Source organism: Xiphophorus hellerii, chromosome 6 (genome assembly GCF_003331165.1).
Source record: "Xiphophorus hellerii strain 12219 chromosome 6, Xiphophorus_hellerii-4.1, whole genome shotgun sequence".
Taxonomy (NCBI): domain Eukaryota; kingdom Metazoa; phylum Chordata; class Actinopteri; order Cyprinodontiformes; family Poeciliidae; genus Xiphophorus; species Xiphophorus hellerii.
The window spans coordinates 25202442-25225408 of record NC_045677.1 but is presented as its reverse complement, the minus strand read 5'-3'; the positions used below and the strand labels follow the sequence as shown (position 1 = coordinate 25225408).

Genomic DNA, 22967 nt, shown 5'->3' with positions numbered 1-22967 from the left:
TATAATTCTTTAAGAATCTCTGCTGATCCTAAAATATAATTTTCTGTCTGACAAACTGTCATTTACAGCATTTTTCACTGATACTAGCAAAGACAATACAAACAAATAATTTTGTGCAACAAGCTGTTCATAACAAAGTGACCAAAGATCAACTTTGAAATCTTAACTGTGCAAATTTTATGGTTGAAAAAAATAAATAATTGAGACTTATTACTTTAATATATTGCATAAATCTTGGCTGTTAGGAAGTAAAGGAAACTTGCCATTCAAATGACTGAAACTCAGTTCCTTTAACCCTCCTGTTATGTTGCGGGTCAAATCGACCCGCTTTAAAGTTGAAAATCTTTTTTAAAATAGTTGGAAGAATTTTTTTTGCATGAAACTTTTTCTATTTGTCTTAATAGGAGCACTCTGCATATAAATTAAAAATGGTTCGTTTTACACATTTGCGCTCCCCCCTGCGTCTACATATTACATAGATACTGTTCGGGTCAATTTGACCTGGTAGTCAAGTTGAAGAGTGAAAAGAGTCAAATAATGTCCAATTTTATATGTTTCCTTGCAGCTATGAACCATATTTCACCACACACACACATGCACACGCCACCACACCACATACACTGCTCAAAAAAATAAAGGGAACACTTAAACAGGTGTTTAACACTTAAAGTGTTCCCTTTATTTTTTTGAGCAGTATACATACATTCGCACACGCACGCACACACCAAGACTTCCTCACTATTCTCTTTACTTCACTAGGAAACTGCGAGAAAGCAGGTGTTCATACAACTTTTGACGAGAACCTTTTCGTTCCTGTGGGCAAACTCCACCCACACTGAGTGACACTCAGCAGATGTGGAGGAAAATATAAATACTCTCTGCATGACTCATTTGTCTTGATTTTAATCAGCGGGTCAATTTGACCCTGAACAGTATATGTGTCTCAAGTTCAATTATAAAGATCACCCATTGAAAAATAAATAAATCTAAATGTAATATTAAAAAAATTACAAAAGATCAACTTCAAGGAAATTATTGTTTTTTTTGTCTAGGTTTTTTTCATAAAAAAATTTAAATTCAATTTCTTTAAGTCCAAATGAGTAAGTTGTCATTATTGATCCTTTATTTGTAAGAAATAAAAACATCATTGCACAAATATTGATTGAAATGGTTAGTATTGGAGTTAATAAGCCAGTTTTTTGGAGGAAGTTTTTGGTTTCTGACACTTCTGCATGATTAAACACTCCACAGGTCGAATTGACCCTGGAACTTTATTGCTGTACCTCAGAAATGAGCATAACAGGATGGTTAATCATCTACACTGATAGTCAACTGGAAAACCAACTCAATGTTTTTATCTCATGTAGCAGTTACCTTAAAGTACTTTGTGATATCATCAATGATAAGTACTACTTTAAAAAAAAGTTACTTTTGTGATGAAAATTACCTGTTGAAGTTCAATCTAAGCAAAATAGGAAGAAAGGGGCTTTAAAACACCAAACTAATATTTTAGCTTAAGCATTGGTATATTTTTGTAATAATTAATTTATTTATTTTACAAGATTGTGATTTACTTTTTATTGTTCTATAAAAAGAATTCCAACCATCTGCACGTTCATCCATCCATCCATTCATCCATTCATTCATTAGAAAGATGAAGATGATCTTGTCAATTACAAGGTTCTTTGTCGCTCCTCTTGGCATCCGTTCTTACTTTGCTCTCACATTCATCCTCCTCTTCCTTCCTGTCCAAATCTTTCTTGCAATCTTTCAACTACATTTCTTTTTCTGACTATATATAAATATGTATACATATCCATCGCTCTCTTTTCAGTCTTAATGCACAAGATGGCAGTTTGCAAGAAGATGGCAGACGAATGTTCGTTATTTAAAAAGCAGAATGACAGTAAACTCTGCCAGCACTTGGAGAAAGTGCTGCCTACAGTGACTCCAGATGGAGTTTAGAAAGTTTTCTTCCCTTCCCCTCAACTGTAATGGCGGTGATGAAGAGGCCTACTAAAATATTTGGCAGACAAGATGTGTGGATTATTTTTGCTGCCTTTGTTGTGCTCGCTTTGACTCGTGCTTCAAGTTAAGATAGTAATTAAGCAAAAATGTGTTTAGTTTTATTGCGTTTGGAAAAAACATCGCTGGGAAAGAAAAAATGCATCATGAAATTTTGGTTTGGCTGGAAGAGCTTGACGATTCCTTTGGCCTCTGTTTTTTGTTTGACCTCTTTGTCCTTCTTAGTCTGGAAGGTCATGGAAACCTCAGCAGAGCAGCTGATCTGAATGAAAGAGGAAGTCTGCTCTGCCTTGCAAAACTGTTCACATCCATTATGTCTATGGTTCACTGAGATTTTATGTGATAGACCCAAATAAAATAGTGCATAACAGTGAAGTGGAAATTAGATAATTTTTTTCTTGGTTTTCTAAAAATTTTTGCAAGAAAAATTATGCAAAATGCATTGTGAATATGTATTCAGCCACTTTTCTACTGATACAAATAAATTCCAGTGGAGCTAACTGCCTTCAAAAGAAACATAATTAGTAACATACATACTCAACACTCTAGCCCCATTGTGAAACACGGTGGTTGCAGCATCATGCTTTGGTACAAGTTTGGTACAAGGGGTTTTTTAAAACCTTATTTCAATTTCTCTTCACTTAGCTATTATTCCCCTCTTTGTGCTACCATATCACAAATATCCTGATGTGATCAGTTGAAGCCTGTGAATGTAACTTGATCAATTTTAGCAAGGTAAATCCCACTGTCTCATTGTAAGTAGATCTCCATTTTGCAAACTAATTTATTTGATGATTTGAGCCAACCTGGATTACCAACACATTGCTGTGTATTAGCTCGATTTGAATTGTAGAAGTAGCATTTTAAAGAGATGACACAGTATTATTCCTCTCGTAGAATTAATTGTGTTCCTGTGAACACCTCAGCGGACTTTCGTCTGCTATTTGGGGACTTCTCTCCAAATATTAGACTACTTAATATGAGTGCCACAAGAATTGTGGGATTGTTGAGCTAATGAAGGATTTTTTTTTGTCAATCATTTCCTTTTGGGAGCTTCTTTAAGCTTTTGTCATGTGTTCAAGTCTTGGAAAAAAATAATGTGGTTGGCATTTCAAATTTGTCACAAGAGTGAAAGACTCTGGGGCGACTGACCTCTTTTACTTCATGAATAAAGAAAAAAGGTGAAGCAGAGAAAGAGTGTGCTCTTATTGTTATAGTAAAATTTCCATGTAAAATGTCTTTCAAAATGGAATTTGCAGCCTGTTGTAAGATAGGCTGAATTGTCATGATTAAACCAAGTTATGTCATATTCCCAGTGAAATATAATTTAATCTAAAGACTGCTTTACAAATGGAAACATGTCAATATAAAATGTTCAGCTCCGAACTTGAACTCTGAGGTCCTGCAGAGTTGGACTCATTTATTTATTTCATTAAATGTTGAAGCCAGTTATAGTTGTTATTAGATACATCTGTTAGCAAACTGTAGAAAAGCTGTGTAATATAAGAAGCTGTTATTTATGCCATTGTCGCTAAAACATTTGACAGTTTCATTATCTGCAGTGTTTTCTTGACGTTGCACTGTGGTCCAGCAGTTCCACTGTTCATATTTATCATTGAACATTAAGTCTGTCTCAGTTCTGTGGTGAGCTTGGAAAAATATGGAATTAGAATCCTAATTTTACACAACATGTATTTTCACTCTTTTGCTGGTTATCAGTCTGCCTATCAGTCAGGTAGCCAGGCAGGAATGGGAAGCACATTTTGTGAATTTAAAACCGTAACTTTTTGAAACTTTGGCGTTCTTTGATTTTGTAAATCGCCCACTCGTTTCCATGCTGGCTGACTGTTCTCGACACATTTTCATTCTAACTGGGACTCAAGGTCAGAACTCCTTGAGGCTGTTTTTAGTCGAGGAACTTGAGCCAGCGTAGAGCTACAACTTGCATGGTGGTCAATTGCATGTCCAACCTGTCAGAGTGAATTTATACACCAACAGCAAATGTTTCTTTTAGATTTTTTCCTCACTATTTCAATGTTCAGTTTTGTTTTCAGACATTCGGAGAACAGATCTTTGTGTCTTCATACAGAAAAATACCAGTGTTAAGCTGCCGCACTGTATTTTATCTCGCCATGTATGTCGGCATATATTATATAGATTGTGTGGGTCTAAATGTGAACAAATCAAGCATGTTTTGTGAAACCCTAAGTCCTTTCAGTGAAACGTTGAGGCTATAAAGAAAGAAAGAGTGCGTGAAAAAAGATTGTAGCAGCTTAGTCTGGTAAGGGTTTGAAAAAGGAGTCAAAAGAATCAGCCATACATAGAAAATGGTCTACAAGTGGAAAACATTAAAAATAACCATCAACATGCAGAAGTCTGGCTTTTCGAACAAGTTTATCCTGAAAGCAGACAACAGCATGCTAAAAAATGTAATCATGACACCTAAAGCAGGGTTTCGATATGAAAATGTTGGCTGTAAAACCAGAAGGAAACTGCACAAGTTTAACTTTCTTGGGACATTTGCAAGGAGGAAACCTTAAGATGTAAAGTTTGCCAAGGAAATCATAAAGGCAGGCCATGAGCTTCTGGAAAAAATATATTTTCTATACACCTGAACAGAAGACATGTTTGGTAAAAACCAAATGCAGCATTCCAAGAAAACTTACTAATTCAGTTATTTATTTTTAATAAATAACATGCTTTTTATGAGATGTTTATTTTTCTCTGCATAATTGTGTACTACAGTATGAAATGCAAAGAAATTCAGTGCTGGAACCCAGATAGGCCTTTGTACAATAAGCTTTTCAAAGAATACACATAAACAAAGGCACAACAAGTTCTCTAACTTTAAAAAAAGTTATCTCAAGGTTTCCTGACCAAACGCCATCTCTATAGAGATGTTTGCTTGTTTGGATGCTGAACATGCTTAACCTTGTGTCTCAGGAATAAAAGCAGCCTCTGTTATAGTGCATTAAATGTTGATGGAACAAGTGCAATTTTAATCAGGAGAGTCTGGTTGACTCTTGACTGTAAGCCCTGCTTTATTGATCTGTTCTTTTCTACTTTTCATGCTGCTTTTGTTGTTTGTTTGCTCTTTTAGATCTTGGAGCACAGTTTTTATTGTTGTGTGGATCGGTTTGGGCAAAATAGTTGGTTAGGTTTGGGAAAATATCTGATTTTGATAGCTCTGATGTTCCAGGACATAGTACAGTAGAAACATATTAGAACTTTGCCTGTGATTGTAAAGCAGCATTATTAGTTTTCTGTTTTGTCCCTACCCAGGTTGCCCACTCAACTTTAAGCAACAACTGTCTGGATTGCTACTAGTCAGAATGTATTTAATACATGGATAATGGAAAATGATAAAATCCACTCAAATGTTTGGTATTTCAGATACAACCAGGAATTGCCTGCAAATAACCCAGTGTCCTATCCAGGAGGTTTATATCCGTACTGTAACTTCAGGTTTTCCCTCTGAGACAGAAACAGTCATTATCTGTATAGCCCTAATTGGTCCCTTGTCAGCAAAATAGAGAAATCTTCCAGTGCAGGAGGCGTGACAAACACTAATAAGTCTGGGCAATGGGTATGATACCTTGGAAGGTCATTTGGGCTGCTGTGCACATCCATGAAGCATTTTGGGTACAAGCCACTGCATCATTATTTTTCCTTATCTGGCTTCTATCTTATATAATAAATTCAAGCTGGCCTTTAGTAAAATGGCTGCTGTATCACAGTGTTCTGTTCATCTTCACTTTTACCCAAATCAATTCACCATAGCTCTGCAAACATATGCAGCAGTTGTTGGAAGCTTTGCCACAAGCCTTCAGTTATTGCTGTTTCTGGCTACAAGGTGAGCCCTGCAGCACAAAAGTTTTCCCCTGGTCCTCCTGCTTACTCTCCACTATTTATGCTGCTTTATCTCTCTCCAGGTGTGCCCGGTACGCCTCAGATCTCTGGCTTTGAAAATCCAGTGCCAGAGGGCGAAAAAGTCACCCTCACCTGCACCAGCACGGGCAGCAAGCCCCCTGCCAAGCTGCGCTGGTACAAAGGAGACATCGAGGTGCAAGGTGAGTGACAGAGGAAATTAGTTTGCATGCATGCGTGGATGTGTTTATTTGAGATTTTACAAAGTGAGGTAAAATAACGTGCGTTGGAGTCAAGTTGATGCACTCTGAGGTTTGGACTTGTGTCCTTGTGGGAGGAAGAGAGAGGTTTTGTCGGATGCCCAGATGTGGCTTCTGCTTGCGTATATATAATTATGGCCTATGTGGCTGTGTTTCCAAGTGTGAGACAATGATATGGGTGCAGATATGAGTTTATTTTGTGTGTAAGCCATGCTGCGTGTGTGTTGTGTCCTTGCCATATTGCTTTGTGCCTCTGTATGCGACCTAAACCTGTAAATGTTTGTGTCCAAGTGTGAGAGCAGGCTGCTTGTCTGTGTGAGAGTGGGAACATGCTGAGTGGATCTATTCCCCTCTCTTTCCTCTCCTCTGATCCTGTAAATGTGGATTTTTCCAGGGGCTGTGCACGATGCCTGACAGAAGCATTTACTCCTCTTGATCTTTTTCACGTTTATCACATGACAACCAGAAACTTTAGAATAATGCACTGGGATTATATGTGATAGGCCTACCAGAAATTTCAATTAAAACTGAAATGGAAGGGAAAATGTTGCATGGGTTTTAAAAGTGGGGCCTCCACCTCTAAATAACATCAAGTGCAACCAACTGCCTCCAGAAGTCTGTGAATTATTAAAAAGAGTTCACCTGTGTAAAAGACCTCTAAAAGACCTCAGAGGTCTTTTAGAGAATATTAGCGAACAAATAGAAGACCGAGGAACACTGCTGACAGATCAGGGAGGAAGTTTGAAATGAAATGAAATCTTTATTCATTTCAAACACGTAAAATGTCAGAGAAAAAAATAAAATAATCATAATAATCAAAGATAATAAACAAAACTTCCATATCCAATCCAAAAAGGAGTAGGAAGAAGAAAAAAGCTTAATTCTATCCCCAATTGTCTTAGCCAAATATGTCCCACATTATACATATTTACATGTCTAATTTCTACTCATTCTGTATCTAAACAATTAATTTATTATTATGCAGTCGACACCATGCTTAGCCAGTACAGTTTTCCGTAACATATCCATAGAAGCTACATTAATCTTCAACAAAACAACCAAAAGCAAAATCTTTCCATCTTCCTGAATACAGGACAACCTGCTATCTCTGGACTCAGGTTGAAAACATCTAGAGGTCAGAGGTTAACCTTCCATCAAAAAACATTCCGGAGTAGCCAATGATGGTTTGGATATTATTTTTTTTCCTTCCCAAGTTTAGATATTTATATTAAACTGCCATTATATTGAGAGCAAAGTGGAACCAAAGTCAAATTTATTGTTTGTGTGCAGAAACTTTGGCTATAAATCTGATTCTGGTATTAATGTATAGAGAGACCCAGACTTAAATACATTTGAGAATCTGGGGCAAAACTGAACACAGATGTTTACAGACACTCTATCAAATCAGACAGAGCTTGAACTTTTTATGTACAAAGAAGAGCTGTGCAACAAAACTAGAGTACTATCAAGCCCACCTTTTTCTTATTTTTATTTAAAAGAAAACCATAAATCATTTATTTTATTAATTCCACCTCCCAATTATGCACTACTTTGTGTTGGTTCTTCACATTGATGTTTGTGGTGTGAATTACTTTCCCAGGCATGTACTGATCTGGTTCTTATTCATTTAGTTGCCATCGCTGATGCGCTGCAGTATCTCTGTAAATGTGAGAATGAGAGCAGGCCGGATGTAAGCGGGGATAGAGACGCAACGGAAGCTTTTTAGAAAAAGGCAGGGCAGAGAAGAACTTAAAGGGATGTGGTCGGACAGTCAGACAGAGACAGAGAGAGCTTTGCATAAAGTCATGCTCAGTGACTATTCGATACAGATAACAGGGAGAAATGAGCAGAAAAGAGAATGAAGATAGAAGGAGGGAGAAAGAGAGGAAGAAAAAAAATTAAGCTGCTTTTTTTTTTTTTTTTGCTAAAAGGCAAACAGATTATTGAGTTTCCCATCGGCTGACTGTGACTCAAACTTATGGTAACAGCAGTGGTGGCATCTTTCCAAATTACCACCATGTTTCCTGTAAACCCCTGAATAGTTGTTGCCTTATTACTCAGAGGCTTTCTGCTTTGCTTTAGTGAGCAGACCAAACATGTTGGCAGTGTAAATTCTGCTGCCCTCTCACTGCTTCCTCCATCTGCCTTATGAGAAGCTCTGCTGACCTGCAGCGCTGACGGCACTTCAAGTACAGCGCCCTCTTTCTGCCAGCAGATTGTACTTTCCATAAATTATTCTGTTTAGTATTTTGAAACTTCTATTCAGTATCGCTTTGTATTGTAATTATTGAAATATAATACAGTAATACAAAAGTATAAAGATGTATTGATGTAAAGATGCTGCAGTTAGGCTTTGTTGTGCAAAAACACTCATCTTGTCCAGATGCCTTGGCAGTGTTGTTATAATTATGGATTGAAAGGAATCAAAAGAATGGGCTAAAGCCACAAAGAGAAGAAGGAATGGGAGAGCTGCCCGCCTGAGGACAGATTATCTGCTCCTTTTGTTACAGGCAAACTAAAAACAGGAGACAGAGAAAAATGGGAGCAGCATGAAGAGGAATGTGCCTTTTACAGAGGCTGGAAGTCTGCTTAAAGACTCAGTTTACCCAAAATACCGAAAAGAAATGCTTTACCTAAGCTTTAAAGGAATGAATGAAGCTTTAAAGGGGAACATGTTAACTGCACCCTAAATTTTTCATATTCCTCTTAACTTACAGTTCATTTTTCTTTTGGACTGTATCAGGTAACAAAATGGTCTGTTATCTTTGAATTACATTTACTATAGGCTTATCTGCACAGCATAATTTAATACCGCTGCAAAATATATTGGGTTCTTTCTGTAGATGAAAGTAAAAATTGAGTGTTTGGGAAACATGGAGGGTTTGTAGCATATCCAAGGCCAGGGCATGCATGGGTTGCTGATAACATCCAGAGTTTCTATGTTCACCACCCAAATATAACATTGTGGCCACTGACAGGTGAAGAGAAAACATTAATTGTCTTGTGACAATGGTTTCTGGCATTAGATAAACATTCTGACCTTGTGGGAGATTTGTTGCAAGGCTAGCTGTAAATGTCTGAGGACCTTCAACCATGGCCGGATTGTGAAGACTCAGACAAATAAGATGTAACATTTCCACAGCTGCAGCTCAGGTGGGACTTTTCTAGTCTGCAGAAGAAACGGGATGCACCGAAGTGGGCAGGTAGCCAGAAAGAAGTGGCAGGGTTTTTTTTGTCTTTTAGGTTTTTTATTTTGTTTGTTTGGCTTTTTTTTCCTTCGACCATGACCAGTGACTGGCTGGAAACTGAAATATTCAATATTTTTCTGATTAGTGAACTCAAACACAACTGTGTTGTTCTGACCAAACAAGCTTTACTCAGGGGACTATTACTCAGTAAGGAAGACTGAACTGTAGCTTATTTTCAGGATGAGAATTTAAAAATGAAATCAGATGTATCTTTGAATTACATAAAAATAGTATATACAATTTTTTAAATATAATATCATTTTTTGTCTCTGACACGTCAAGATGCAATTTATTTATTTATGCTAAGAGTTATTAAGAGCAAGACCTAAAGCAGATAAAAGAAGGTTGAACCCAGTATAAAAAGCTTCTCTGTCAGGTTTCAAGCTCTGTCATAAAACATTTTGAATTCAGAACAATTGGCACCTTTTGTGGAAGTCTCAGCATTACAGTAACGATGTAATCACTAATCTAGAATGCAAAACTTTAGTCTGACTGCAACTGCTTTCTCACATGATATAATCCCATCTGTGCTCCATACATAAATAATTAATGACAAAAAATGTTTTGAATAATGTTCCTGTGTTTCTATAGTTCATTTAGATAAATTGGAAGTAGTTAAAATCAGTGTCACCAGGCCAACGATTGGAAACTTTCCAGCAAACTATGATTGGTGCATCTTTACTGTGAAACTTCTATCTGAAAAAGGAAAGGAGTAGCTGTCAGCCAAGATGCAGTTATTCTGATACATGGCTCTAAAAAGTGTACAAAGACCTAAAATGTTTTTTGTGGTTATTATGTCATTATGAATCTTTTCATAGCATTCTTTTCACCTTTTATTTTGGCATATTACAACTAATAAAACAAAAAGAAATTGCTAGAAGTTAAAGAAAATGTGCAATAACCTGTTTGTTTAAAAGTGCAACCTTTTAGATTGCATTTTTTCTTTCAGTTATCTTTGTCATCAGTGTATCAGCACCCCACATCTTGACTTGGCAATATTTGCTGGCTCAACGTGAAAAAGATCTCCAGATTTATCAGATTGTGAAAACATTTCTTGTCTATAACCTTCTTCAGGTTTCTGCAGATTTTATTTCATACTTAGTTGTGGGCTCTGGCTAGGTCATCCAAATTGTAATTATCCTTTCTTACTGTTGATTTAGCTATATGCTGTGCTATGCTATGCTGTGGTACTACAAAATAAAATCCTGCTTCATTATCTACTGTCTTGCAGACAGCTGGAGCTTTTGGGCCAAGATGAAATAGTAATTGCAACTATTCATAATTCAACTATTCATATTCATTTAACCTAAGACTCCATTTGACTCCTAGCTCAAATGAACCTAAGAGTCTGTCTGAAGAAAATACTATCAGCGTCTTTATTTACTGAAGACGTTGTGTTCTTGCAGTGTTGTGTTTGTGCCATATATAGGATTTGGAATTACGATCCAAACATTCACGGTTGGTTTCATCAGACAATAACACATTCTCCTACAAGGTTTGGGAGAAATGCTTTTACCTTGAGCTTTGCTCTTCTGCCAAGACATATATGAGGAATAAAGGGGATTGTTTTCAAATGTAGAACACAACCACCACTTCACAGATATTACTGGAGGTCACGTTTTCTCCAATTATTTTTGACCACCATCATTGTGCCACAGTGTGTAAATATAATGCTGTGAATATTTTTAACCTCCCCTCTGAGTGACACCTTTTTAACCTTTGTCACTTTTCTGCAAGCTATATATTTATCTAAAAGTGGCAAATGAGTAAATGTCAACTCAATCCTGCTGGAACCAGATTCACCTTGATGGATGCCAAGTGTAATGTCAAGAAAACTGCTCACTCTCAGTCAAAAGGTGCTTCAACAAAATATTTTAAGGGTTGTTCACATTTATTCACTGCAGCTTCTTAGTGTTCTGTATTTCTTTTCCTGCAATAAATTTGTTTTTCACTTGAACTGTGCCTGATAAGTGTCACATATTACGTGGAAAATTAATTTATCATTCTGATTTGGCACTTTAATAGGTTCTGAAAGCTGCTCTAAAAAGGTCTCAGGGCATCTGGTACATCCAAGAATGTTGCATATAAGTTCATGTGAGAGCAAATTGATCAGGGTGCCTCTAGCCATGAAGGATGTTAACGTGTGAGTGTTCATGTGGATAGCCTGGTCAGTGAGTGCTGCTTACTTGAGGAGTAGTTGGCATCGTGATTCAGGATGTGAAGGAGGAAACCCAGCAGAGGCAATGTAATGCTGCAGGCAATGTTGTTTTGGGAGAAAACCTTCCATCCATCCATTCATATGGATGTTATTTTTCCACATGCCACCTACCCACCGAAGCATTGCTGTAGACCAAATCAAACCTAGTTCAGTCACACTTAAATTACATCTCCAGCTGTTTCATAGTACTGTCTGTTTCTCTTTGTCCCTTTGATAAGAAAATATTTTAATATTTTTTTGCTGGAGGCCTTTATGAAAATCGTGATAAGTGCCTAATAAAGCCTATTTCAGAGACACTTTTTAACCAAAGATATTAAGTGTAAAACATTTTCCCTCTGACTGCAGTGTAGAAATATCACAAAACGTCTGAAATTCAAATGACTTGTACTGCATAAGCTGGTGAGGTATCTTATATTCCATTTAAAGTAAAACACCAGGCTAGCAGGGACCATAAAAGGAAAAGTGCAGTGATGGATCCTGCCTCTCTAAAAAAAATAAATATATGTAGAACAGTTACAGAAAGCCAAAAAGGTGATGGATCAGCAGTTTGGAGTTTAATAAAGGGGACATATTGTCTTATGAAATGACTATTCAATATTTTATAAAAGTATAGATGGATACATCTATTTTCTTGCTGTATTTGATACCTTAAACACAGATATAAAGTGTTTTGATTGTGGAATCACTGCATGGTGGGAAGAAGTGAAAGTCTTTGTTACAGGATTTAGCTCCTTGTAGTCGCTGACGGAAAATTTTAGTGACTTAAACTTGATGGCAGCTGGTGAAGGTCAATGAGCAACAGAGTGATAGGTGTCCTTTTTGGCTGATCAAACACCAGACATGCTGCTGGATTCTGCACCGTCTGAATTGGCTTGATTGTTCTTGTTGGGAGATTCCTAAAAAAAGACAATTTTGTTACAAATATCAGAAATGACTAAGCTATGTGGTCTAGTTATGGGGAAAAGAAAGCAAAGTGATGCTAATTAAAACACTTGAATATTTGATCAGCATATGGTTTGATCAGCAGGTCTGAAACTTGCAGGTGTGTGTTAATACAATGACCTGATGGAAAGACAATAGCAGTAATCTTTGAGAAGCAATTGTTGGCCATCAATCTGGGAAGGGCTAGAAAGCTGCTTCTAAGTCATTTGAAATCCATCATTCTACAGCGATTATTTACCTACTATTTCAAAACTGCCACCACAAAGGAAGGGAAATTTCAAAAACCCTGAGAGCTCCATCTCAAACTCTTCAGCCCCCAGTTGGCATGTTGAATGTTAATTTTTATATTAATAAGGTTAGAAAAACCAGAAAAAAGTATACTTTCCAAAATGTTATGTGGCGGCAAAACTTTGATTTATTTCAGGAATTCTCAAAATGTGTAGAACAACAAGTTGGAGCAAAGTAGAAATGCACGGTCAAACACGGTGTTGGGGGTGGGATTAGTCGGGCTCGTTTTTGCAACTGCAATTTGAAGTAACTGAGTCAACGATGCTTACCAAAGTATTATAAAGTCAAGTGGGAGGCCATCCATCCAACTGCTGAAGCTTGCTCTAAACTGACTCATCAGTTGTCTAAAAAACATCAACCAATTTCACAAGGAAGAGCTGAAAAAGAAGAGAAGAAAGGCCAAATAAAAATCCAGAGTCTGACCTAACTGCAACGTGGTAACACACCTCTAAAGATATCTGTAAAGAAAAATGTTAAGAGATTCTTATAAAAATCCCAGAAAAAAGGTGATTCAAGCTACTGCTGATAAAGGTGGTTCTACAACCTACTGAGTCATCCACTGACCTGTGAGTTTTTCCTGCTGTATCAATATTAATGGAAACTTTATTTTCCCTATAACTGTAGGTGGCTTGCAGGGTCAGATACGCATTATGTGTGCAAACTGAAATAACCAAGAGACAGCTGGAAGATGCAAAGCCGGTCATTAATCATGACTAGAAGGGCTGGATTCAAAAGTAACACAGACATCCATGGTGTATTTTTGGAGGAGTTTTGGTGAATGTGCCCTTTTGAAACACAAGCACACAAAGAGAGATTTAAAGGGAATCAACTATGAATGATGGCGTGTTTTAGGCCTCACCCAGCTGTCCTGACATTGCACAACACCAATCAGTCATTGCTGGAATGACAGACTAACACACATAAACCACTTTAGGTTCAACACACAAAACCTGCGGTGATGGAGAGATTATAATCACTCACCTCGCTCGTCTCCGGCTACGTGGCAGAGGAGAACCGCAGGTCAACGTGTTATTGTTTCTCATTCATGCAGTTTTATTTTCTAGACGTCTTTCGACTTTGCTTGGATGTTGGAAGCAGGATGGGTTTTCTCCAACGTATTTCTGACAGCCCAGACAGTAGGAGGGAAAGAGAAAGGAATGAGTGTGACTGATGTTTAGCATATGCGCGTGTGTGAAGAGAGAAGGCAGCAGAGAAAGAAAGATGCCTTGTTTTAAGAAAGTGATGGTGAGGAGCTGACGAGAGAACAGAGACCGGCCAAGAGCAAGCGAGGGAGAAGGGCAGCATGTGCTCGCGCTTGTTCATAAAAATAGACAGAGCGATTGCAAGTATACTAAGAGAGAGATGGAAGCTGCAGAAAGCGACGCGAGGCAGAGAGAGACAGACGGAAAAAGAAGACAGCAGAAGGGGGAATTAAGAAAACCAGTAAAGAAGAAGAGGCTTCTTTGTGGCTGAGCAGGAGCTGACTTGGAGGGGAGAGGATGAGGCGAAGGGGGACCAATTTTAAAGAAGGGACAGGGACTAGGGGAGCGCAACAGGATAGAGGAGAGAAGACGGAGTAACGGCTGATGAAATAGAGAGAGAAATCCAGAAACAGGATTTAGATAGAGAGAGAAAGAGAGAGTGGACGGAGAGCAGGAGAGAGTGCGGTAAAAGGGAGTGGTAATTGAGAAGAATGAAAGGCTAAGAGCTTTGAAGTCTGTATTAGTTGTACTGTGTGAAAGGGCTATGGATCATTTAGTGACATCGATGTATTGGATTGGGGATAATGGGGATTTATGGTGGCACTTAAAGCCGCAGCAGCTGAATTTCAGCCCAAATTGTCATAATGCACATGGGGAGGATGTTGAAGGTTACATGGGCGTGTGTCAGTATGGAGAAGTATAATTAACGAGAAATTGCAGGTGGGGACACTGGTGAAGCAGGAAGCAACGTAAGGCTGGGGAGAAAAAAAATGTAAAATAAAAATAAAATCTAATTAGAATTATATTAAAGTTTTGTTTTACTTAAGATGTCGCAATAAATGTATACATTTTGTTCAGCAGCTCCTCGGAGACTCCTTTAATTAAATATTTATTATGTAACACCTTCTGTTTCAGCCTTGAGGATATCTTGAAATAGCCTGGAGACATAAAGGATGCTGGTGCAGGATGTAAGATTAAGGGTCTCTGAAATTTCTCATTAAGAGTCTGGTTTCAGCAGTTACTGCACAGCCTTTCAGATGAGAATAACATCAGGCTCAGTTATAGAAAGATCAAATCTGGTTGGGGCAATAATCACAATATTAATAAATCGGTGTCATATTTTTAGACAGTTGGGGTGGTTGTTTAGTTTAAATGTGTAAACAGTGATATATTATCACAATTCCAACTGGAATATTTATAATTCATAAAATTCTCATTTTAAATCTGCATTTTTAATGTCTTCTGTTTTAAGGGACATATATTACATTCGGTGGCAAAGTTTTAGCACCAACTGAAGGCCCAAAAAGGAGAGCAGATTTTGATGCATTTTGGTACATACTCAGACATGATGTGATGTGTTTGCTGGAGCGCCCAGCAGTCAGTCAAAACAGTGGCTGAAGGTCACCAGACATGTAAAATCTAAGACTTCATTAGTATTATTTGAAAATTGACTTGGACTCAGTAACTGAGACTTGATTTTTCAGGGAAATTCAGAATTCAGAGTCAGAAAAGGTTCAAATCAAACTATTCATGTTAACTTCAGATACATAATAAACACCAGGCAGACCAGCCTTCTAAACCAAACTCTGTCTGAAATGACTTCAGGCAATTTCAAGACAAAATAAACTTAACATGCTTCCAACATCGTATTCTCTTCTTCTTGAACTGCCATCAGTACGCAGCTGTGATCAAAGAAAGCACTACATATAATTACATTTCATCTGAAATTCAACATTCACTCACTAAATTGCACCTCACTTATGTTGTGATTCCTTACGTACCTTGGAACATGTTTATTGTCTAGACTTAAGAACAAAGGCTTTAAATATAGATTTAGAAAAAGCTTTGAAATGATTTCACATCCTTCAGCTCAGATTGAACAGAAGAGCGCCCACCAAACCTCATTTTTAAGGCAATATATAGTACAGGAGTGGGCGAGGTGAGCATGGAGGTTAACAACTGTTACCTACTTTTACAAGGAAAGTATTTACAAAGACAAAATTTAAAATGCTTTGTTTTATCTGGAATAAACAATTTTTGTTATTTTTTTATTAATATATTTTTAATGCAAATGCACAATTATATTCCACATAAAAGTAAATACAAAGTAACAATCAATTTTCAACAATGCAGAGCAGGATTTCAATTCCTAACCTGCAGTGGCTCAGTGTTATAGACAGAAAAGCCATTAACAGGTGAGCGGATGCAGCTGGGGAAGGAGCAGGTAGATGCAAATGAGGAAGTGATTAACAGCTGGGACAGGGAACAGAATGGTGGCTGAGGTGAAGTGAAAAAACAAACAAAAACAAAGAGATTGAAATGGGAAAACAAACTTGAACAGTAAATGAAAATAAATGATTCCCTGGAGAAACAAATCCAAAACACAAACAATGAGAATGACTGAACTAACACAAAGAATAAACTAAAACAGCCAGTTAAAAGAAAACAAAGGAATGATTAAAAGAGAAAAACATTGAAACTAAAAGTCCAAACAAAGAATCATTGCTTGAAACCTGATTTGGACTTCCCACTCTAAGAATTAAGAAATGACTTGACTTGTCCCTCACAGAGGAAAATGTTTAACATTTTTGCTGTATCTCAAACAGTGACAATTTTAAGATGATCAGATATTAGCTACCTCATTACAGAGACAATTTCTGCTTCGTCAAAATAAATGTAGAACTGCGCTACCATGAAAGATCACCCGTGCATGCCATATCATCTCATATTGTGCCTTAAGGAGAATGCAACACATAACACTTGCATGATCCGACGACCCAGCCTTCTGCAAACCCACAGCACGACCACCATAAAACTCAAATCAAGCGCTGGTAATGCAGTCTGATGTATCTATGAGGCATCTGCTGTAACTGCCTGTAAAATATCACTGCACTCATGATACCACTTACGCCCTCAGGTTCCTGTTCTTCACTTATCAGCACCTTACGAACCAAATCATTTGCATTCCTCTCACTGGTCTGAATGTGCAAGAGACGTAAGCCAAATGTGATCAGTAATTATACATTTATTAAAAACAAAATGGCTACAAGAAAGCTGCACCTACCTACAGCGCCTTGGGTTGAGCAAATCTAGCATTGTTGGATGCCACTCCATTTTAGTTTTGTAAACAAAATTAAATCTGCTTGACAAGGCTGTTAACTTTATGGAGGATATTGGTCTAATAAATTCATCTGACAGTTTATTTTCCTTATGTCACTTAGAACGTGACTGAATTTCAGAAGGCTCGTCTGCATTTGGACATTACTGTGCGTCGTACATTTTCATCTCACCCACTGACGCCTGACATTTTAACGAGCAACTGGCGGGTTGTTATTGCTTTGAAAATGTTGGATTTCTGTTTTATTTTTCTCTCTTCAGTTCAGGCAGTTTAATTTTCTTTTGTGAAGAACGAATAAACGACACATGCAGGTACAGGGAAATCAGTCTCTTCTGTAAAGCAAAAAAAAACAAAAAGCTTCTTAAAAGTACAGTATGAGCACCACAGTTTACAGGATGTTTTTTTTATCTGTGGTGGAAATTGTAAAAGTATTTTTTTTTATTTGAGTGCAGTAAAGTACAGAAATGATAGAGACTCAGCAAAAAAGGACCCGATATACAGTATCCAGCAGCTGTAATCACTCAGAAATCCCAGGGCTCCAACTTTCTTTGGAAATTATGACCTGATAACTCACTTTACTGCTTTCACTGCTCATAATCTGATTAGAAGGGATGAGTGATGAGATTCGGTTATTTTAAAACCTTCCTCCTCTACAGGGGAGGCCTTTAGCTGAGCATGTGTTTCTTTTTGTTCACAGTTAGATATTTTCACACCTATGAGAGGCCAAGCGGAAGCTATATTCTCTACATTTAGCAACTGATCAGCTTTACTTGAATATTTTTCATCTAAATGAAAAGAAACTACAACAAATTAGAAAAATTTAAAAGGCCTAAAAAAAAATCCAGAGGAATAAAGTGAATATTAAGAGCCAGGAGTGACCAATGTAAAAATGAAGCACAACACATATTTGCTTAAATCTTTAACTTAAAACTGTGACTCAGATACACTGCCAACATTAGTACAGTATATAAGTCCCCCCTGGTTTGATAAACATAATCTAAAATGGGACTATATCAAATTATTCAAAGGTCACATGCTTGCCTCGTGTTGCCAACTAAAACAACCCAAGTGGGTGCCAGATAATATGCTAATTTTGCTGGTTCAGCACCCACTGGCATAAACAACGGCAGAAACTCCCATTGAAACCATAGAAATATTGTGGACAATCCCAAATGTAGGAGTTTGTTTACGCCTCATCTGGACCCCACAAAAATTGCCTTTATAAAAAGGACAGCCATTATTTATTAAAACACTTTTAAATGACGTGCACATTATTAGATGAACATAAAGTGCTGCTGCCTTCCTCTCTTCCCATCACAGTTTAGAACCTCGGCTTGTTAGTCTTCGTGGATGTGGGCATCATCAAATGAAATTCATGGGTATAATCGGGAATCAAAGTTGAACTTTTGCCATCTTTGATTCCAGAGTGACTTTCTGCACTGTTTGCCCTTGATATGGGCAGCTCTGAGGTTCCCACTATGTGATAAACCTGAGTAAGCACATCTCAGTTTCACATTACAGTATTTCCACAAAAACTTAAAGAAAGATGATATAAAATGTTCTGATTGTTTATATGTTAAACAACAATTAACCCTGCAGTATTTTTTTTCCTGCCATCTAATTAGATGGACTTTAAATCTTAGGAAAATCTTGATAAACCTCAATAGGACTGACGAGCATACGACTAGTTTGCAAAAATGTTAGATCTCCTTTATTACGGTAATATTATGTTTTAAAGAGCAGTACTATGCAAAAACAACTTTGTTAAGCTTTAAATCATGTTATAATGTCATTTCCTAATCAAAAGCATTTTCAGAGTGTTGCTTTAATTATTCATAAGGTGCCATGGAGAAGCATTGTTGTGGTTATGTGTTGAAAGGGAGTTTCGGAAAATTAAGTAGTTCTAAAAGAGACAGAGGCCACTTTCACAATGTCAGTTCAGAAGGTAAGAAGGTCCAACATGGAAGTAGCAAGAAGTAGCGCTTAAGGTGGTGAGTGGGTGCATTTTAAACACAGAATGAGTTTTCTTTGTGGTGTTATTACTTCACTATGCCACTTGTACTTACATATTTTTAGTCTCTTTGCCCCAGACTTTTGTGAGGACAGCAGAAAACCACTGGTTTCTTCATTCATGGTTACAAGGCAAGAAGGTCTGGATGTAACTTGAGTTATTGAAGTAGCCAATGAAAGAAGTAAAGTGTGCTGGATAAGTAATTTACCCAGTCCATGATCAATACTAATGTTAAAATGACCAACAAGGCAAGGCAAAGGATTTATGTTTTTCAAGAATAATTGCATTGCTTTTTACATTAATCTCCAACCCTAAGCATAAGTTCACACCATAAGCTCCTATGCTTTATGTAATCTTTCTAACCAAAGTAACTATAATTGCAAACTCACACTATGAAAACTAATTTTAAAACCATGATTTTGGATTATTTCTCTTTTTGCACCCAGGGCTTCCCATTTTGCTCCAACCTATTTACATGGACAGCTGTACCAGATGGCCCTTTTTTTTCTTCTTTTCCCCCCCAACACAGTCTGGGTCAAACAGACCGAAAGATGCAAAGTAGCAAGTATGCAGCATCTGTTATAATATATGTATCTTTCTAAAGCCTCAGAGCCAGTCAGTGGTATAGATTAGCCCTTTTGCTGCCTTTGATTTGTTCCAGCTTTGACATAGTTGATATTAAAGGCAAGTAGAATAAGAATATAGATAAAATTACAAAGGAAAATAGAGTGGAAATATGAGCCATACATCCCAAGTAAGGAGAAGAAAATTGTTCTGTTTGACAGATTTTAACAAAATTGTTCACATATTTTACCCCACAGTCACAGATGAGAATCATTTGTGAATGCATATGAGTGAAGTGGGTGGTACTCCATGCATTGCTGTGTTATTACAATTGACTCTGTTGTCACTTAGTTGATTGTGCAATGCTGAATTGCTGTGTGTAAGCACCCGCCTTTAAAGACACAACCTTTTTTTGCTTGGTTTGTGTAAATTAACCAAAGAGGATTTGCACCAGCAAGGTGTAACCCATGTGTGAGAAAGACTTGTGAAAATATAATCTTAAGAGTTTATTTTTACAACTTTAGTAGGATGTTGTTAATTCATGTTTCATTCAGTACAAGAAAACAGGTTAATCTTGTTGGTGGATTGATTTCGTTGAATACTGAGGCGGTGATGGATTAACTGACTTTCTGTCTCAGTTCTCTGATCAGAAGCATCAATCTGAAAGACTCTGACCAGAGATACTGCCACATCCAACTGCTTGATTCTGCTAATATGATTATCCTCTGGTGGATTGTATGCTTCAGGGTGGTTGCAGCTCATCTCTGTGGCATCACCAACTGAAGGGCTGTTTCTTCTCCACATTGTTCCAGTAGCCTACCTATTCTTTGCTAAATCAAGCAAGAGGAGTTTTATAGAAAATTATGTGTATCTCATGAAATTTTTAGCAGCTGCTGGAGTGTAGTTCCGCTTAAATATTAACAAAGGCAAAAGCTGCACACACTTTAACTAATGCTGGGAAAATATGATCAAATATTAATGTGAATTTGAATGATTTATCCTTCATCAGAAATGTTACTTTCATTATGTGACTTTTGCAATTGTCTTGAATTTTTAAAGATTTGGTAAACTTTTGAACTGGTTTCGAGTGAACAGCAGCGTGTGATATGGCAGAAAATACCTTCGCTTTATGTAATTTTTTCTTTGCCTTTGAGCATTGGGTTGCATAATGCCTTGCAAAAGTATGAAAACCTTTTAACTTTTTTATATTTTTGGCACATTACGACCAAAACACAAAGATTTATTGGACTTTTGCATGACGGACCATTATTGTGAAATTAAAAGAAAATAATTCATTACTTTTCCTTTCTTGATAAATAAAACTTCAGAAAAGTGTAGTAAGCATTTCACTTTAGAAAAGTATTTATACGAGTGAATATATTCAACTCACTCCTCTACAGGCATCTTTTAACTTATAACACCTGACAGTGTTAGTTATAAAAAAAAAAAAGGTGAGGTTTTTTAAAGATTGGTGATTGGCTAGAAACCTGCTATCAGTTCACCTCTAGTTTAAGTTACAGCTTGCTGGTCTTTTCCAACCTCTGGTAATATAAGCACCTGTGAGAAATATAACACTTAACTAATAAGCATCTTTTCAAAATATAAAATGAGAAAAGAATTGCAGAGAGAAATTTTTACTGCCTGACACATTCAGTACTTATTGCTGGTTTTGCTTTTATGTTCAGTGTCTGCATGTTTTTCACAAATCTTACTGTTATGAAAATGACCAGAAAAGTGGGATTGAGTTCGCATTCATTTGTTTGTATAGAGACAGGTTGAATCTAAACATACGGGCCTATAAATGGTCAGAAATATTTATTGAGTTCTGGGTCAAAACATCAATGAAGAAGGCAGTTGTTAGCAATTAGTTAATGATCTTAATAAATCTGCCTTAAATTCAATATTCACTTTCGTGTTATGGCTTTTTCTTTGGCTAATGGTGAAATCTAAAGGAATTATCTGGACAGTCAGCTACTAATTGCTTTGTTATGTTTATACTTGCATTCCTCTAAAAGCTATTTAATTAGTTCTTAGTATTTTGAAGTAGTTATGAGAATTTCAGATAAAAGTACTATTCAGATACAGAGAGAGTAGTATGTTGTGTTTTTTTTATACAAAATTGAATAGTATTGAAACAAAACAACAAAAATATTGACATAAAACAAAACATATAAGGTAAAAATTGAAAGTTAGCTTTTAAAAAGTTTTTTATTTATTTAAATTCCAAATTTGTTTATTGTAGGAATTTGCTTATTCTGTCTGCCTACCTGGTGCAATGCTGTGATAGCAGTAGTAGCAGGTGCTATCAAAAACTGAAAGTACAGATAAAAATAAAGCCATTTGAAATTATTGAACTCTTATGCTGTATTTACTGTTCAAAATAAATTGGTGCCATCCCTGTATAATAATGCCTTGCTTAACTCCTACTTGGAACAGGTGGTTTTATGGTGTAGTAAGAACCAATACTGATCAGCAGATGAATAGTTCAAAAATATACTGTAAAGGAGACAGCCTGCTCACTTTTAGCTAATTTGAATATTACACAGAAATGCTGACAAGCAGTAAAATGAAGCTTATAAACATAAGAAACAACTGAATAAAGTCAAGCATGTTTGCAAAATAAGTGAGAGGACAATAATCACACTGGATCAGAGAGGAAGAGCAGTAAATTGGTTCAGTTTATTGAACTCAATCCTAAGGCGACAGTTCTTTTTTTTTTCTTTCACGGTAGCACCGACAGATGGTTATTAGTGTCCCATTTTTTAAGATGGCTTCAAAGGGCAACAGACATGCTGAAATGTTTCTCCAGATTCAGAAGCAGGATCATAATTATTGCTCAGAACAACTCTTCTCTGTCTTCTCTCAGCTTCTGTGGCATTTTCCCACACAGCTCTCCTTTTTCCAGCCTTTTCCAGCTCGTGTTCCTAGAAACAAATTAAGTAATAAGTAACTTTTTTGGCTTCATGTGAATGTTCCCCATAAATGATGCAGCTGTACTAGCTTTTACCTCGTGGGTTTGTAGGGTTAATGTTGTATCGCAAAAGGAAAATATTATTTCAGATTTATTACATTGGAAATAATCTACATGTTGTGGCAATAGCAAAACCATGAAGTGAAAAAACACATTAGGACATTTTTGTTCATTTATTTATTTGTCTGCTTATATTTTTTGTACAACCCCAGTTTACCAGTAAAACATCACTTATTCTTTTACACCACTTCAC

The 22967-nt window shown here is 36.8% G+C and overlaps 1 protein-coding gene and 1 long non-coding RNA gene across 5 annotated transcripts in view; one reads left to right on the top strand and one right to left on the bottom strand.

Annotated features, from left to right (window-relative positions):
• The window catches only part of cadm3 (cell adhesion molecule 3), a 154119-nt gene that overhangs the window by 96276 nt on the left and 34876 nt on the right, over positions 1–22967 (top strand). For all 4 annotated transcript variants that reach the window (XM_032565154.1, XM_032565152.1, XM_032565153.1 and 1 more), the window contains exon 5: positions 5958–6095. In XM_032565154.1, coding sequence (XP_032421045.1) covers positions 5958–6095 — 138 coding nt within the window. The remainder of the gene's footprint in view (positions 1–5957; positions 6096–22967) is intronic.
• LOC116721437 (uncharacterized) lies at positions 12151–13359 on the bottom strand. Its single transcript, XR_004339600.1, has 2 exons — positions 13118–13359; positions 12151–12514 (listed from the first exon to the last, which is right to left on the bottom strand). It is a non-coding gene; the product is annotated as an uncharacterized LOC116721437 (long non-coding RNA).